Source organism: Bemisia tabaci, chromosome 7, assembly GCF_918797505.1.
Source record: "Bemisia tabaci chromosome 7, PGI_BMITA_v3".
Taxonomy (NCBI): domain Eukaryota; kingdom Metazoa; phylum Arthropoda; class Insecta; order Hemiptera; family Aleyrodidae; genus Bemisia; species Bemisia tabaci.
The window spans coordinates 31,577,302-31,595,636 of NC_092799.1; the positions used below are offsets into that span (position 1 = coordinate 31,577,302).

The 18,335-nt window shown below is 41.1% G+C and overlaps 1 protein-coding gene across 3 annotated transcripts in view; it reads right to left on the reverse strand.

The window, feature by feature from the left end:
* Nucleotides 1-16,213, reverse strand: part of Pvr (PDGF- and VEGF-receptor related) — a 77,124-nt gene extending 60,911 nt beyond the window's left edge. For 2 of the 3 annotated variants that reach the window (XM_019044033.2, XM_072302662.1), the window contains exon 1: nt 15,960-16,212. In XM_019044033.2, coding sequence (XP_018899578.2) covers nt 15,960-16,032 — 73 coding nt within the window. In that variant the 5' untranslated portion in view covers nt 16,033-16,212. Of the gene's footprint in view, nt 1-15,959 lie in introns of all 3 variants that reach the window. The other variant, XM_072302661.1, reaches the window with a different exon arrangement.
* Between the last annotated feature and the right edge of the window lie 2,122 nt (nt 16,214-18,335).

The following is an 18,335-nucleotide window of genomic DNA, read 5'->3' on the forward strand; positions in this document are numbered from 1 at the left end:
TCCGAATTTTCATGATCTCCTTGGTAAGTTTATCATTGAAGTATTACTGTGCTATTTGGGACGGTGATTCAGTTCCTGCTTTCTCGAAAAATTCATTCAACACCCCGAAAAGCTGATACATTATGAACTAAGAATTCTATCAGTTTCCTCAACCTGACTTCCTCAGTGTGAACTATTATGCACGAACAGTGATATTCCACAGTGCCTAGATACACAGACCTAGTACACATTCAGAGTAAATCCGTCATGTCAGTGTGCCACTAAGAGTGCTTGATTTGGTTCTGTATAACGTAAACAAGCAGGAAGCTCCAACGCATTGGCGTCGGAGAGCGGCTCTGGGGGCAGTAGTTGTAGTCAAGAATGAGGGCCTAGACACATTTTGTCATTGATGTACAATCCGACAACTGTCGATTCAATCAACGAAAACGATTCAAACTGTCGAATCGCCCCAATGGCCACGATAGTTGTTAGACGTTTACGGTTTCCCTGGTAACCTTTGTTTGCTATCAGCTGATATCAAGTAATATGACTAGGAAGCTCCAACCCAGTGGTTAAAGCTTCCTTAACCGCGAAAACTTTAAAATTCAAATTTTCAAATTTTGAACGTAAAGTACATTTTTTCCATCACGAGATAAAAGCACAAACAAGTTTTGAATTGTTGACTGTATCACCATGATTCCAAAAATACAATACACAACATAGCATTGACTAACAATAAAACAGTATGCAATAAAATAAAGTCATGACAAGGAACATAGCCGAAAATGGCGCCGATTCCCATCAACCAACGCGCGGTCTCTACAATGTAACATGCTGCATTGATACTCCCCAGCTGGGACCGTCCGGAATAGCAGCTCTAGTGCAAGCACCAGAGCCGCTAAAATAAGTAAGCACGTGCCATCCATCGCCACCGTCTTCCGAGCATTAGCAAGGTGACGGACGTGTCATCGTCATCTTCGTTTCCAGCATTGCAAAATTGTGTTGGAATTCTAAAAATTTCGGCCGTCTTACGAACGTCAATTTGCGTACGCACGAGGAGGATTCAATGGTCGATTGGTCAATTTTCAATGAGAATTTTTAAAATTTCAGATTTTTTTGTTTTTTTTTTCTTATGTTTTTTTTTTACAAAAGAAGTTTCTGAATCAAACTATGTATTATTTACAAAATCTATGTATGTGCGTGTAAATGTATGTCAGTGCGTGTTATTGTTTTAGGTACCGATATATCGTCACCTCCCAGCCAAAGTATCACAAGGACCATGCGACGTTTAAGAATTTCCGCCGCTATTTTATTTTTTTACAGAGAAATTATTCAACGAAGCTGTTCGAAAATTTTACTGATTTTTCTTCGAGCCGCCGATAAAATTCAGTGAAATTTTCAAACCGTTGTTTCAAACAATTTTTAGTCTAAACTCACAATGGTACAGCATACCATTGCATGCATGATGCATTGATGATGGTGTCTAACTTTCACCACATCCTTTGCTTAAAGAGTAAGTAACAAGCGAAATTCGTTTCCTCGATAGTTATTCTAGTTACGCCGTGAAAAATAATATAGGGTGCGAGTCATTGAGCTGGGTAAAATTTTAATCGTGACAAGGAAGTTCACTTGTCGTGGTGAAACTTTCCAAATTGTGATGAAAGTATTCGGTATCATTGTAGGTCTTCTTTGTGACAAAGATAATTTTCCTTAAAAGGATAGTTTAATTTTTTTAGTGCAGTAGACGCATTTCTTGGCAGAGTCGCGTTATGGTATGCAATGGAATCATCAAACTTTATCGATTTATGACTCCTACAGCCTCATTATCCTTCGTTGAGCCTCATATATTTATTAACTGAGATCCGCCAATTAATGACCAAAAACTGAGCTGACTTTTTCGATCTAACGTCATTACTTGAGATAAATTGCACCGCTGATTTAGGAGTGTAGCACACGAGTGGAATTCAAGAAATTGTGACTCATTGTCAGCATGACGGCCAAGCATCAAACTTTGAGATTGAGAGGTACACAAGTGCGATGAGTGAAAACGTGTGTTTATGATCATCCGATCACCCACCGGCTTTGTTAGCCTCCTAGTCATGATCGTGGGAATGAATAAACTTGACTATTTTTGTGCTTCGTTTATGGAGTGCTACGTTCTCCGACTAAACAATCACGGATCTAAGACCTATACAAATTCCTTTTCATAACAAATTAAGTCTTGTCCATTTATTTGGGGTCTAGGAACACATAGATTTCGAGCTTTTATTTTTTAAATTTTTTTTGACCAGTTGAGAAAGAACGAGGGAAATGCAGCGCAACCTTTAATTTTGATACTTTTACGAGATGAGTAATAGAGGTATGACCTTCACGTGTACATGGTTCAACGATGCAGTGGCGTAACGGACTTCCGCTGGGCCCCCCCGCAAAATTTTTTCTAGCCCCCCCCCCCCCTGTCGATAAAATTCCAAAATTATCCCCCCTCCCACCCCTTCCCATTGTTTGGCCCGAGGCATCCCAAATCACGGACTTGGACTGCCTCACCCTTCACCGTCCCAGATCCCGTACCCGATTATATGGGACCCCTAAAGGATCAAGGATCTTAAGGGTGGCGGGGGCCCAGCCCAGGCCCAAGGATTATTGGATCTCCCAAAGCCCGAAATACGAAAAGTGACAAAAAAAGAAAAACAATTTAGTAATCACTGAGTGGACATTGGAAGGCAGGGGCCCTCCAGCAACTAAAAAGTTCGGAACAGTCCGAAAGAAGTATGAAAAACCCCGAGCTAACAATAAAAATCGGAGGAAGAAGCCCCATCTCAGTAAGTAAATGCCCAAAGTTTGAAACCTAAGCTAAGCATCAAAGATAGAGAGAGAAAAAAAAAATTCCGGCGGCCGAGGCCGGGCCCCCTTGGCGCCTGGGCCCCCCTGCATAGCAGGGTCTGCGGGGGCGCCCGTTACGCCACTGCAACGATGCATCCTACGTTGTCATTTGGAAAAGACCAGCGGGCTGATTATTGAAATTGAAAAACAAATCGATAGACGAAGGAGAAACAGGGAGTAAAAAGTGATTCTATTTGGTTGAGAAGGGTGGTTCCTATAGACTACGCGAGGAACTATGATGGACTAACCATAGGGTCTCTAGTGGGTTGCCGTTGTTTAATCTATTATAGCTAGCTACCTAATTTGTCTATTGCAACCGCCCGCTTCCACCAGTAGGACCCCTCCATATGCCTTTGGTCTTTTTTGTTCATAGCTCTGTCTATCAATTTCAATAATTGGCTCGCAGTCTGGCATATGGTTCCCCTCGGAGGGATTTTCCGAAATTGATTGGTTTTAATAAGTAGTTACTTTTTGTTTTGCCAAAATTTCATGTCTCTCACTCTCTCCCTCTCATTGTAGTCTCTCCCTCTCGATTTGTTGAAAAGTCATAGGAATGTCTCACGAACTGGATAACTCTACATGACCAATTAGCAAGTCGCATAAAAAAAAAAGATTAAGTTACAAAACGTACTTCCTCTCCTTGTTTGTTTTTCCCCGCGGACGGAAATAGCAACAAACACGCATTCATTGATAATAATTAAATTTATCTTCTCCATTCATAGCTTAGAAATGTAACTATCCGCGTATTGGAAAAAAAAGGATGAAAAAAGCGTGATATTTGCGGTCATCTCCGGCGCAAAAACGGCTGTCAGAATGAGATAGTCATAGTAGTCGGTGAAATCCGAATGCATCACACACACGCTTGCTCCACGCGGAAATTAACGATTTGATAACGGCCGAGTTGTCAATTTGAAATAAAAAATTCCAAATTGTCGTTAACGAAGTTTTCCCAGAAAACGACGCAAAATAATCTTTCTAAAATATACGAAAAATCTAACAAACTATTATACATTTTTCTTTACATGTGATTTTTGCTGTTTTAAAGCCTACATTATTCTTTTCGTGTAGAACAAGAAGGAAGGCAAAAGTAAATGCTTTCATACAATTGAAATCCTGCGTGTAAAAATTGGAGACAGTCTGCGAGGGTATATTTGGATATATTCAGGTTAAGTTTTCTTTAATCTCTCTCTGGGAAAATCTGGCTGCCATTGACGCATGAAGTATTGCCTCTGAACGCGGAAAATGTGACTATACCGATTTTGAGATACAGATTAGGTACGTGAATCGAGCGATAGAGGTGAATTTCAGACTCATCACTGGTTCTATATACCTCTAGAAGGACTTTTAGTCAATCTACAACTCGCTCCTGTTTGCAACAGTACCAATTACACAATACAGAGTGTTTGAAATTGAATGAAATAGATATCTCTGAATATAAACAGTTTACAAAAGACAGTGTTACCATTTTATTTTATCAAAAGATTCCGAAATTATTCCGATTTCCGGAAACATATTCCGATTTGCCAAAGTTGCGAGAAAAATTCCGGGGAAAAATTCCGAAATACGCCCAGATTTAGTTCCGAAAATCGTCAAATATCAAAAAGTCCCTAGATTTGATTAAATTAATGGTCAATTTGGCGAAATGTCGCATATTTCGAGGAAATTCCGAAATAACTGACAACTCCGGGGATTCAGATGATTCCGAGAAAAGTTCCGAATTTCGGAATTAATCCCGGGAATTGGCAGCACTGACGAAAGACGAGGATAATTTGCATTCATTGTTCACTTTTTCGCACGTTAACAATAACCACGGTAACTTTGAGCACTATGCTGACGGCTGACGATTCGCGAGAGACAACGCCAAAATAAGAATAAAATAGCGAATTTTCTGTGCAGTTTGGCAAATATGACGAGGAGTATCACCACCAGTCACGGTTTAAGGTATACGATTGAGCAGTCGCCGGCCGGCTTGGCTCGTAGCGAAAATAAATTCAAGCAGACGGACGCAACAAGTTGATCCATCTGTTGATTCGCTCAAAGAACTTAACTTAATTGGCAAAGCTTCATTTGCTACACAAGTACGAGGGCCTCGAATGGGGCGTCTTAACCAAATCGGCGTCTTTTTTTTATTGTCATTATGATCACACGGACAGTCCTGTCCTGGGGGAGCACAAAAAATACGCACTGGCTTGGGGCGCCACCCCTTAGGGCGGTGAAAGTTCTCACATTATTGTAAAAGATAGCTTTTTACGGGTTTAAAACTACGATATATTAAAAGAGAGAAGCAAGTACGTCGAAAATAAAGTGATTATTTACGAAATGATAATTTTGCTTTCAATGACCGATTTGATGAATGTTGATTTTGGTTTGTAGCGAGCGAGTTAGAGTTCTATAAACCTGGTGTAAACAGTAAACGCTGATCTCTCTCTCATGTGTTAATTGGACCGCGTTTAGCAGAAAGGAACCAAGCCACATCAGATATTCCCGAATTTAATTGGGAAATTTAGTTTTTATACGAGAGAAAATTTGTGCGGATTCCTTTGAAAATTTTAAGGAATTTGCTTCGTACCATGGAGAAAATTGGCTGAAATTTGCAAGAAAATCCGCACTACCGTTTTCATGTAAAAGATCAAATTGTCCAGTTAAATTTGACTATCAAAGTTTTCCCCTCGTAGTGGATCTAACCTATTCCGGCATGCAATGCGAACTCAAAAGTACTTATCATCGTTCAGGACTGAACAAAATGGGATTTTTTTCTTCGGAAATAAAAATAGAAAGATATTTGACTACTTCAGCATCAACGTTTCGGCATTTAGTTTAGACATTCATTGTTAGCTATTTGCATAATGGTGATACATTGTGATTTCCGTCAAACCGACGGTTCATAATGTAGCCGATGCAAGGATCAGAGTTGCCGTTTTCGAAGTATAATTTGTCTGCCTTCTGTTACCCTACAAGAGGAAATACTTGGATTTTCCGCTGATGCGGCAACTCCACACGACTTTTCATCACATACGTACAAAAATTAGTAAATATTTTGCAGCGTCCTATAATCGCCGAGTAATTTCAGCGCTCCGAGACTTAGAGGCGCGTAGCTTCTTTTCGACGAGAGCCCTGCTTTCCGTGTGACTGAGCACTTTTCATGGCTCACGTAAGAATAAAGTCACGTCCTTTGGGACGATTTACGAGGGTCGCGCTGGCGTTTTCTTCTTTTGTTGGCGCCGAGCCGGCGTTATGGCCGATCCGCTGAAAAACTGTTAATTCGAGAGTCCGGCCGAGCTACACGTACAGCGCAGACCGCTGCACTTGAAAAATGGTATTTCATTTTCACTGACAAACGATAACACGATTCCGGGCGGAGGCGTTCTAATTTCCGCCGAATGTGCATCGATCATAAACACTCGAAACTCCGTGCGTATGGCAGTTCAAGGACGCGTGGGCCGAATTAGCCCGGGCGTCGCGACGCGCATGCGCCGACCGTCACGCACTCGAGCGCATCAAGTGGGCGCCGCACAGTGGAATGAGTCTTTGGGAGAATTCGGAGAAAATTTGGAAGCATTAAACACTTATAACTCAGTTTATACAAAACTTTGAGGTTCTAAAAGTGGTTCCATTGGTTTCCTCGTAAAATTTCCTTCTGAAAGCACCCCTCAAAATTTAAATTGTGACGAAATGGACCGCATTAAACAGAAAGAAACCAAGCCACATCAGCTATTGCCAAATTTAACTGGGCAATTTGTTTTCTTACCTGAAAACGGTTGTGCGGATTTTCGTGCAAATTTCAGTGAAACTTCTCCATGGTACGAAGCAAATTCCTTAAAATTTTCAAAGAAATCCGAACAAACGTTCTCTCATAAAAAAATTAATTGCCCAGTTAAACTTGAAAATAGCTGATGTGGCTTGGTTCCTTTCTGTTAAACTCGGTCCAAATAAACTTCATTATTTGCAGTTTTAGTCAAAACTTCCATGTCCGACCTCTAGTTGACTCGATCTACTGTGCGCCGTAGCCAAATGAAGCTATAATTCCAAAAACTTGATTTTTCCAGGGTTAATTTAAGCACGATGTGGCCTGAGGAAATCGAAGGAATCGATGTCGTCATTCAGAACATTATGGGAAGTTTTGGGATCTGCGTGCTTGGGCCTAGGGCCATGCAAGATTTTTTTAAAAAAGCACTGAAAAAAATTACCGGCTATATCGACATACCGTCCGCGTTCGGGCTCAGAATGCGAAAGTTCTGGGTGCTGGAGCCGTAGCTGCGATTGCTCCAGGTGGTACGCCGGGAACTTTTGGCCTCTGAGCCAGGAACGCGGACGTTATGTCTGGAGAATATGGGTATATCTTCTATAGCCCGTAAGTAAGCTTCCAAAGCCGGAGTTTTTTTCAGTATGTTAACATGATACACTTTTTTCGAAGTATCAATGGCATTATTGAACTCATTCAAACTTTATAAAAACAAGATACTCAATGATACGTTGGAGGTTAAAAGCTCCTGTTATTAAAGTTTTAACTGGATATGACAGACTGGACCCTGAGGAGACTAGGGACGCCCCACTTTTAAGAGCTGAAAAATCTGGCATTCCATACCTCGCGAAGTAAAAACGTAGATGTCCCTGGTAAAAATTGGCGAAAGGAGCTGCGTTTCAAAATACCATAGGAGCTCTTACAGCCGACTAAAGAAGGCGAAAGAAAATTATACAGGGTGATCCAAAAGTCCCTTCCACCCCCTCTAACTTTTTACCTAATTGAGGTAAAGATTTGAAACTTGGGGGATATTCCTAGGTCAAAGGGAGCTACTTTTTGGCCCCCCTAAAATTTTCAGGGGGGCCCCCCTTGGGGGGCAACGGCCCCCAACTTTTAATTTTCAAATGGGAAGACCCCCTTTGTGATAGCTCGTTCGAAAGAGCATAAAAAAAGAAAACTTTTCGCGCAAACCCGAAGTCAATATCTCAAACCGTTTCAAAATGGCGGCCGGTTAAAGTTCAAAATGGCCGAAAATTCACACCGGTTATTTGTCGATGGATTTGCGCGAAAGTCGGTATGTAGGGGTATTTTGACACGAGAAAATCGAATTTGACGTTAGATTTTCAAAAAAACCGAAATTTCCAAAATGGCCGCCGGTTAAAGTTCAAAATGACCAAAAATTGATTTTTTTAGAAATCTAAGTTCAAATTTGTTTATCTTATGCCAAAATACTCTCAAATTCCAAGTTTTAGGCAAATCCATCAGCAAAAAACCGAGGTGACAATTTTTGGCCATTTTAAACTTTAACCGGCGGCCATTTTGGAAATTTCGGTTTTTTTGAAAATCTAACGTCAAATTCGTTTTTCTCGTGTCAAAATACCCCTACATACCGATTTTCGCGCAAATCCATCGACAAATAACCGGTGTGAATTTTCGGCCATTTTGAACTTTAACCGGCCGCCATTTTGAAACGGTTTGAGATATTGACTTCGGGTTTGCGCGAAAAGTTTTCTTTTTTTATGCTCTTTCGAACGAGCTATCACAAAGGGGGTCTTCCCATTTGAAAATTAAAAGTTGGGGGCCGTTGCCCCCCCAAGGGGGGCCCCCCTGAAAATTTTAGGGGGGCCAAAAAGTAGCTCCCTTTGACCTAGGAATATCCCCCAAGTTTCAAATCTTTACCTCAATTAGGTAAAAAGTTAGAGGGGGTGGAAGGGACTTTTGGATCACCCTGTATAGATGGCTATGGAAAGTGGAAAAAATCATACGGCCGGGCTACACGAAGCGATAAAAAATTATACAGCCGGGCTATAATTCCTATCGCCGGGCTTTACACTTTATCGCCTGGCTGTTACTTTTTCGTCATCAGGTATAAAAGGCTATAAAAAATTGTGAATTCGAAAAGAAATTCGTGTGCTTTGTAAATCCTTAAGTTTGTACGGAATCACCTTAATATTTACAAAACGCACATTATATTTTCCTTTACTACATATTTTTTTTTCATCAATTAAAATGAGAATAATCCATACAGAGTGTGCAAACATTTCAAAGTCATGAGTTGAAAAACGCTGACTCCGCGAGATTAAATATTAGAGCCTAACACAAAGCGGAGCGGCGGCGCACCGGCGCCTACAAACCTAACAGGGATACTTCACGCATTGCGCGATGCGTGAAGTATCCCTGTTAGGTTTGAAGGCGCCAATGCGCGTTTCGCGCTGGTTGCCCGCCCGCCGCGCGGCGCCGCAGCGTACCACGGAGCTTGAAGCAATTATTTCACACCAGAGGTATTGCACAGTATCATACGAAATTGCAGGCGCTCCGACATGTTAGGAATGGCAGGCATCCTTCAAAAGTACGGAGCTTTCCTCGCAAATTAAATCAAGGTACTACGGCACAAAAAGAGAGCGGTAGTCCAAAAACTCACTAAGTCCTAGCATCCGTAATTAGTAACGTTTAGCATTTACTTTATCGTCTGGCTGTTGCTTAATCGCCATCGGCTATGAAAGGCTATAAGAAATTGTATAGCCGGCTATGGAAGCTATTGGAAATCTTACAGCCGGCTGTAGGTCTATGGTATTTTGGAACACAGATTCTACTGCCAATTTTTACCAGGGGTTCCATATGAACGAACGTTTTGCGTTCAACAAGTAAATCTTTCAGTGTGAATCCACAATGCAAGTAAAAGAAATCGAGATTTTTAAGACATTTCCTTAAATTACAGGGCTCGTTTCAAATTTTTGGCAAAGAAAAACTGGATCCCATATGCTCAGAGGTAAAATTGAGGGATAAACAGCGCCCGATCTTGGATGTTAAGTCAATGCATGTGAATCGGATGGATTCTATGATTAAGTTTGGCAACAGCGGTGGGAATCGGGTCAAATCACGGGCCGATTGGGTCATCGCGGGCCAATCGGAAGCGTGTTTTCGCCGCGACACCTATGTAAACAAATGCGCGGGGACGTCTCCAGCACGGCTGCAGCCAGCGCAGTTGTCTCCCGTTAGTTTTCCTGCCCCCTCCCCCTCTACCGTACAATATTTTCCAGCTGCTCCAAATTTTGCGCATGGAAAAAAGAGGAAAACAGCTGCAACCCGAGCCACTAGACAAAAAAGAACTGATCACTAGCTGCGGAGTGACAAGATCATTCACCTATATAATAATAAAGACGGATGCACAATCCCTTCTGCGGATTAAAGTGTAGCCTGAAATTTCCTCATAAAGGAGGGAATACAGTACTATAAAAATATTCTCATGGAAGGGGGGGTGTACAAAACTAAAAAACGTTCGTATATCCTCGTGTTTATAGTATTTTTTTCGGAAAATTGTGGGCCCTATGGCCCTTCATAGCCTCCTCTTCAACGTCTTGAATTCAATCCATCGACAGAAAAAACAAATACACGCTTATAAAACGTATTTAATGTAGAACCGTACATGTCTGTTTATTTTGCCATCCTTAATGCTGCAAATAAAAAATATCTGAACATCATTAAACTTCATTAAAAGTATCTAAATATCATTTGGTTGGAATTTATTTAGTTAAACAACGCGAGGGTTAGCGATTAGATTAGACGAATTGCGATTTGATTGTCCTTTGCCAAGAATCTGTATTTGCAAGCGGCATGTCTAAACTTCTCGGCGACTCTGTCTTGCTGAGGTGTGACTGTGACAATGTGACATGGAGAGAGCGAACTCCCTCAAATTTAATTTGAAGTTCCTTCATCTAATTTAAGGCGGAGCGGCGCATGGCGGTAGCACTCTTGTCGAACTTGATTTGATTCTACAAACTTTAGTTCGAGTTTTTATTTATACAGTTTTGTAAACATCGGTGTTATATTCTAGACACATTTATTGGCATTACGTCGCTTGTCTGTCATCATTGACCCACCGACCAAAGACTGAAAGGTACAAAGTAATGGGGGCTGGAGTATGGTTGGTTGGTAGATACGTGTATTTGGTGCTTTTAACATCTGAGCCATTAACACCTTAGAGGAGAGATCAACATGTATGCCTCTCAATCTTCATTTCTGAAGGAAGAAAATGTGTTTCACACTCGATTACAAGGGAAAAAATGCCTCAATTTATGGAATTTTAAGTGAAAAGAAAATTGGAAAACTATTCTCCGATGGAAAAGAAAGAAAAGTTCTAAAATATTCCAAATTTTTAAAATATTTTCATCAAAGCTAAGCTTTCAGAGGAAACCGCAAGATAGTAGAATAACAGGTGTTTTATGCCAGTTACAAAGATTAATCACTTTTATTGAAAATCACAGTGATTTTTTACTGCTATTGTATCCAAGAAAACGTGCTATTTCACAATGATACCACTATTCGACCATAGATGAGCTAATTCTGCCTACACTAAAAATTGAAGGCGAACTGACACGGTGTTAAATTAAACTCTTCCCGTTTAGTTAAAGCTATGTTCCGTGAGTGAGGTCACGGAAACCGTGGGGAATTTGGATGAAATAAATTCACTAGGATGTGTGCTACATACCTATACACGAATGAATATGACTATAATCATCATTGTTCGACTGTTATTCATTACGTAATAGTTTGTACCTATGTCCTTGTTATCACCCTGGTAAAACTTGGCGATAGGAGCTGCGTTTCAAAATACCCTAGAAGTTCTTATAGCCGACTGAAGAAGTCGATAGAAAATCATATAGCTGGCTGTAGAAAGTGGAAAAAATCGTACGGCCGGGCTGCACGAAGCGATAAAAAACTATACAGCCGGGCTATAGTTCCTATCGCCGGGCTTTACACTTTATCGCCTGGCTGTTGCTTTTCGGCCATCGGCTATAAAAGGCTATAAGAACTTGTGTAGAAATTTGTGTGCTCTGTAAATCCTTAAGTTTGTACGGAATCACCATGATATTTACAAAGCGCACATCATATTTTCCTTTAATACATATTTTTTTTCATCAATTAAAATGAGATTAATCCATTCAAGATGTGCAAACATTTCAAAATCATGAGTTGAATAACGCTGACTCCGCCAGATTAAATATTAGAGCCTAACACAAAGCGGAGCGGCGGCGCACTGGCGCCTACAAACCTAACAGGGATACTTCACGCATTGCGCGATGCGTGAAGTATCCCTGTTAGGTTTGAAGGCGCCAATGCGCGTTTCGCGCTGGCTGCCCGCCCGCCGCGCGGCGCCGCAGCGTACCACGGCGCTTGAAGCAACTATTTCACATCAGAGGTATTGCACAGTATCATACGAAATTGCAGGCGCTCCAACATATTAGGAATGGCAGGCATCCTTCAAAAGTACGGAGCTTTCCTCGCAAAATAAATCAAGATACTACGGCCCAAAAAGAGAGCGGTAGTCCAAAAACTCACTAAGTCCTAGCATCCGTAATTAGTAATGTTTAGCATACATTTTATCGCCAGGCTGTTGCTTAGTCGCCATCGGCTATAAAAGGCTATAAGAAATTGTGTTGCCGGCTATAGAAGCTATTGGAAATCTTACAGCCGGCTGTAGGTCTATGGTTTTTTGGAACACAGATTCCACTGCCAATTTTTACCAGGGCAAATAAAAACAAGCAGTGAACTCCAACACAATGTGTTGATAAGGCGCGTCATTAACTCGCACATATCAACCCCTTTAGTTTTCATTTACAGAGATTTCAAAAAAGGCAAGCAGCACAACAAGAGAATTCACGATCCAGCACCTTGACGAGACCGTGTATTGTGAATCTAGAAAGCTATTCGAACAAATTTAAGTTTTTTGATCCGCCTCAAGCAAAATCTTATCAGATTCTTGAAGAAAAGTGCTACGGAAAAATTTAAGCGAAGAAAGGAAAAATTCTGTCGAATTCCTAGAAGATAAAGTCGATTTAAAGGTATTTTGGGGCTAAAATACCCAAATCACCGGTATTATAAATCCCGTTATATTATTAAAAGAAATTGACTCGATATAAATGCAATTGTATTAAATATGTCTTGATTTTGTTATTTTAAACGTCTTTTCATGCAAAGAAGCTCAACCATGTCCATGCTTTATTCATTCATGAATTGAAAGTAAGCAATCCACATCCCGAAAATCTACCGATTTGCCGTAAAAAATCGCAGAAACTTGATATACCAGGTCGATGTACCCACTCTTTGAATTTACCAATCAATTTAGTGAGTGCACGTAGGTATGTGAAAGTCAAAATGCTATAGTCATTTTGGGTGCATTCATTTTTCATGAAACAATTGTAAGTAATTTCAATCCCGATAAAACCATAAATTTCCCGTATAAAATCGAAAAAATCAAAATATGTCGACTCCCTGACGTGAAAATTGAATTCTACGTGTGAAAATACTTATGTATCGATATGCTGAACAGAATGCCCGCCTCTTCTCGTAATTTACAAACCGTTCCTATACTCATCTTAAAATTGTTCTCAGAGCTTTGTGTTATTATCAGCTTCCATTTAAACCCCGGTTTGATGGCCGAATCGGCTGCCCAAAAAGCAAGCCATTTTTGAAGGGCTCTATGAGAAATTCGTGATATTATCAGCTCTCAGGAAATCACCTCATGGGTAAAATTGCTGATATAAATCGAGTGCTTAAAATAATCGTATTCAAGAAACTAAGGCATTAAACTATGGAGTTAATTTCGTTTTAATAATATAACGGGATTTACTTGTCTTCGGGTCAAAACTCATACAAGGAAGCCCCTTGCAAGAGGCTAATTTTTTGTAATTTCACTCAATTTTTTCTCCTTTTTATAATTGAATTGCTTGTCACATTCTGAGGTCAATCATATTAAATTGTAATTTATACATTCCCCCCCCCCCCCTTCATTTTATTTTTTGTTTGGAGAAGTTTTGTTGATTTCTTCGGATTTCGAATACTGTAACTTCTCTTCTATTTGGCCGATTTTTATGAATGAGACCTCTTTTAATTCGTGTTTTAACGGAGAGTAAGGAAAAAATTGCTAAAAACTCGCGAAACAATTTTTTTTGAAAATTGGACGAATCCTAGCGTGACGGTGAAATGGTTAATGAAGCGTAAGTAATTGGGCGAGGGGCTGAGGATCCCGGCATCGCTTGGCAACCGTCATTAGCTATTGTTCGTCGAGACGCCGACGCAGTGAGCAGGAGCGTGGGAAAGAGAGGGGTAAGTGGATTCCTGTATGAGCCACGTTTAGCTAATGGTCTAATGAGTCTCGAGGCTCATCACAGATTGCACTTACACAGATTGCACTATCAGAGCACGGGTGCCAACTTTTGAAAAGTATAACCGAGGTTACAGATCTGTCAAAGCAACGTTTTGAACAAAACGGAGGAGTTAAATTCTCATTTCGAGAGTGCCGACCTGCTCAGCCATCCTCGAATCAATTCGCTTGATTCTGCTTATATATGCATATTTTAAATCAGCGCGTCGCATTCTTAGGCTTTTTTTGAAAAAACCAAGTAACGTAGACTCTTGGTATTCACTGCACATAAACTAATGAGCCCCAGAATGAGAAACAACTTTAAATCATAATTATTGATGGATAAATAAACTTTTTACACGCTTTGGAAAATCTCAGAAGTTCGCGGTAGTCACTTTTCGGTAAGGAACTAAGGGACTCGGTTATTGTATCGAGCAGGGTTCGAAACGATCGCAAAGGCGGTATACTACGTATACGCGCCAACAAGTTTGTATCAAACATTAGAGGAATAAACAGGTTTTAAATTTAGTTTTTCTTTCTTTTTTCTGTACCTGATCAAAATACTCTCAAACGGTACTCTAAAATATTCTAAAATAGAGTATTTTTGAAGAAACATGCCTACTCATATTTTCAGGACATTACCCAAAGGGCATTTTCATCGAGATGAACTTCATAGGCGCTGCGGCTGAGCGGCCCAACGTTAACCGGCCAACAGCTTGCAATCCCGCAATTCAAAAGAAGCGTTACACCTACCTTTTCACAGGTAGAGATGACCTTCTTTTGAGAGAAACTCCTCGGTCAATACTCAAAATTATTGGTCCGTCAGAAATCGTACTTGAAGTGAATGAGATTAAGAATTAGAAAATAAACCGCACGTTTTTTAAGCGGGTTCAGAAAGACTTTGTGGGGGCGGTATGTTACTTCGACAAAAACTTTATTTTCCGCGACTTTTTCCTTCAATTTTTAAAGCGTGTATGACCATTGTAAAGCTGAGCATATGCTTAACGAAAAAGTTGACACGATACTTCTATCAATAAAATTAGTCTCTGAGGGGGAAATTGAGAGGCTCCTTTCCTATATTCGCGATACCGCGAGCGGAGAGGTAGTTTATCCAAAGAATGGAACCCAAATGAATCAGTGAGAACGAAAACACACCAATTCGAAAAAATGAAAATAATGAGGACACACACAAAACTGCACAATAGGTCAAGAAGTAAGTCCAAGAGGAAAATTGTTGGTGCCGAAAGAAAAGTACTTAGGGACACTTTAAAGGTCGAAGTTGGAACAGATTCGCTAACTTCAATGACCTTTGTGAAAATTGACTGTCCTTAATGAAAATTGAGGATTTTAGAGTTACCAAGTTGGTGTGTTTTCGTTCTCTCTGATTCAAATATACTTAAACTCCTTACATTAGTCACATCTTTGCAGAATCCAACGCAATGAGTGACTTGGTACATAACAGGTAGATGAATCATCAGTTTTTGCGCAGGGCAGCACGAGAACTGACAAGTCCCAACTTCGAGGTTGACAAAACTCATGCTGGCCCAACTTCATTCTCAGTTCATCACTCATTAGCGTCAAGCTGGATATACTGTCGCAATATTCGAATTGACACATTCGAACCGTAAATATCAAACTTTCACAGTAGGTCACTGTTGTTACGGCTTCTCCACTCCTTATACGCCCCTGCTCTATGAATTTTATCTTGAACCATCCTGGTTCTCTGAATCCCTTGCAATTTTTTTCACTCATCTCACGGTTTGATCATCTGCCTCAGGTTCATATTAAGGGCGTGGAGCGCGTTTGCAAAATCGACCTGGGGCACGAATTGAGGTTATGTTATCGAAATGGACCCATGCCACCGTATCCTCCCCCGCCCACCTGCGCTGGGCCTTAACCTCCAAACTTTTTACGTCACCAGCTGTAACACCTCGAACTTTCGCTCGACGTTGGGGTTGGGCAGGAGGAATATACTCGTAAATGCGTGGAACTTACTGGCGAGAGCTGAGGGCCAATCGAGTGAGATGAGGCAGAGAAACGCGAAACACCACGAAGCTCCGCGCATCATCGCATGTTTTCCAGGGCGGAGCTGAGAGTGTCCGCGAAAACACAACACAAACACTGCACTGTCGTTGCACAACCCGGGTACCCGCGGAGAGCGATAGCGGAGTCGACGTTCACTCGCTGGAACGAGTCACAAACTGCCGTGCATTCTGATTCCGAGCCATTCAAGCTGTAAAACTCAGCTGAGCCCGCCGAGGCAACTTACAAGCTCCGCGGATAATCTCTGTTGCCGCTTCGAACAGATTATCTTCAAAATATTGATTTTTTTTTTTTTTTTTTTTTTTTTTTTTTTTTTTTATGGCGGTATGCGTCACTCAGCCGCGTTTATATGTTTACGAGAAGAGTCACAATACATCGCGAAGGGGATGGGCAGAGGGAGTCTGGATCCGCAACATTATCGGTAAGACACCCCCCCCCCCCAAAAAAAAAAATAAAAACGTCATTTTGCGTGATTTCCAAGAACTTTTAACTTTTGGACCCCCCGCCCCGCCCTAATGAGACATATTTGAGCGTAGACTCAGATCCTCTCCTCCCTTGCCTTCCTCATGAAAAACTGGCTACACCACTACACATTTTAAGTGTTACATTAGTGTTTGTAGTCACTGCGAAAAAAAAAAAAAAAAAAACATTGGATCTAGAGTCCAGACTCTTAAAAACATCGACTAGAAAAAGTACACTTGATTCAATCAGAATCGAGCTTAAATCAAGAACCAAGCCTCTTAATTTAAGCGGATTTCGTTCTGATTCAAGCAAAAATCCGATTGAATCAAGGGTATTTTTTGTTGTAAATGTTTTCAAGAGTCTGGACTCTGGATCCAATGTGTTTTTTTTCCAGTGTGGGCACATTTTTTAGGAAGTTTAAAACCCTCTTTTTAGTTTTCTTTTTTTTTTTACCGGGTAAGTTTTATTTACACAAATACCAAATAAGCGTTCAGACATACGTTCAACAAATCTACAATTCATAGAAATTACGCCGTAACTCCAATCAATACTTCGCATTTTTCTTCAACACACACTGTTCTATTACGGAAAAACCTGATCGCTATGAGGCTTTATTTTATTACTTTGACATTTCAATAGTATACCACAGCTATTTTAGAATTAAGAACGGAAATTTTGAAACAAGAATTTAGACTTTAAGAATTTTCGATAGTTTTCCAGTAATATACATTTTGTCGGTAAAAAGCTGAACACATCCAGAATGGAGTCACGGCGTTTTTGCTGGGGATGGCAGAAATGCTTTCGATTTTTTTTTTTTTAAAAAAAAAAAACACGTTTATTTAATCAAGAGTTGCAGCAGTTTGTGGAGGCAGTAGCCCTAAATTGAGCTTTGGAGAGAGGTCTAAGCCTCTCATGTGCCCGCAAGCGCGAGCGATAATACGCAAAGGAGCAACAACGGTGTCAAAAGCCGCAAAAGCGGGACTCCCATTCCAGCGCGCGATGACATGCTCCCCGATTGGGACCCCAAGGTGGGTAACTCCCGGATGCCTACCTGGGCAACGCAGGAATAAGCCACGTTCTTGAGTCTCCGTCGTCGGAATGACGTCGTCGTGGCTCGAAACTGGTTGAGGCCTCTGCCACGCCGCGCCGCGCCGCGACGCACAGTGGATCGAGTCAGTCAGAGAGGTCGGACGTGAAACTTTAGACTAAAACCCGCAAATTTTGATGTTTATTTCGTCACATTTTGAATTTTAAGGGGTGCCTCGAGAAGAAAATTTCACGAGGAAACCAATGGAGCCACTGTTAGAACCTCAAAGTTGTGTATTAACAGAGTTATAAGCCTTTAAAGTTTCCATATTTTGTCCGACCTCTTCTATTGACTCGAACCAGTGTGCGCCGCCGCTGCCGTCGTCGCCCCCACCACGACCCGCGTCGGGGCCCCTCGCTGTCTGGCGGGCGGTCTACCTTCCCGGCGCTTCATTCACGAAGAAGGTGACTCATCCGAGGATTCAGGTGAATCGGACCGTTACTCATATTTGTGCGGGGGAAGGGGGAGGGGGCGCGGTGGGGGTTCCCACCTGAGCTGATCGGGCGTTTCGATTTTCTGATTGTAAACAAATCAATGATTGAGATTGGCCGAATAATATTTTGACGGTGAGGCATTATTGAAACGCGTTGATCGTGGGATGTCAGTGCCATTTGTCAATTGAGAGTTTCCAAAAACAATTTTTATTGCTTCTTCTAAGAGTGCTCAATGAGCTGAGTTTGCAGTATGTATCGTAATTTTTTTTGAAATGGGTAATTGTAGGAAAATGGATTGAAAAGTTAGAAAATGTGCTGCCTCAGTAATGTCACCTGGCGGCATTT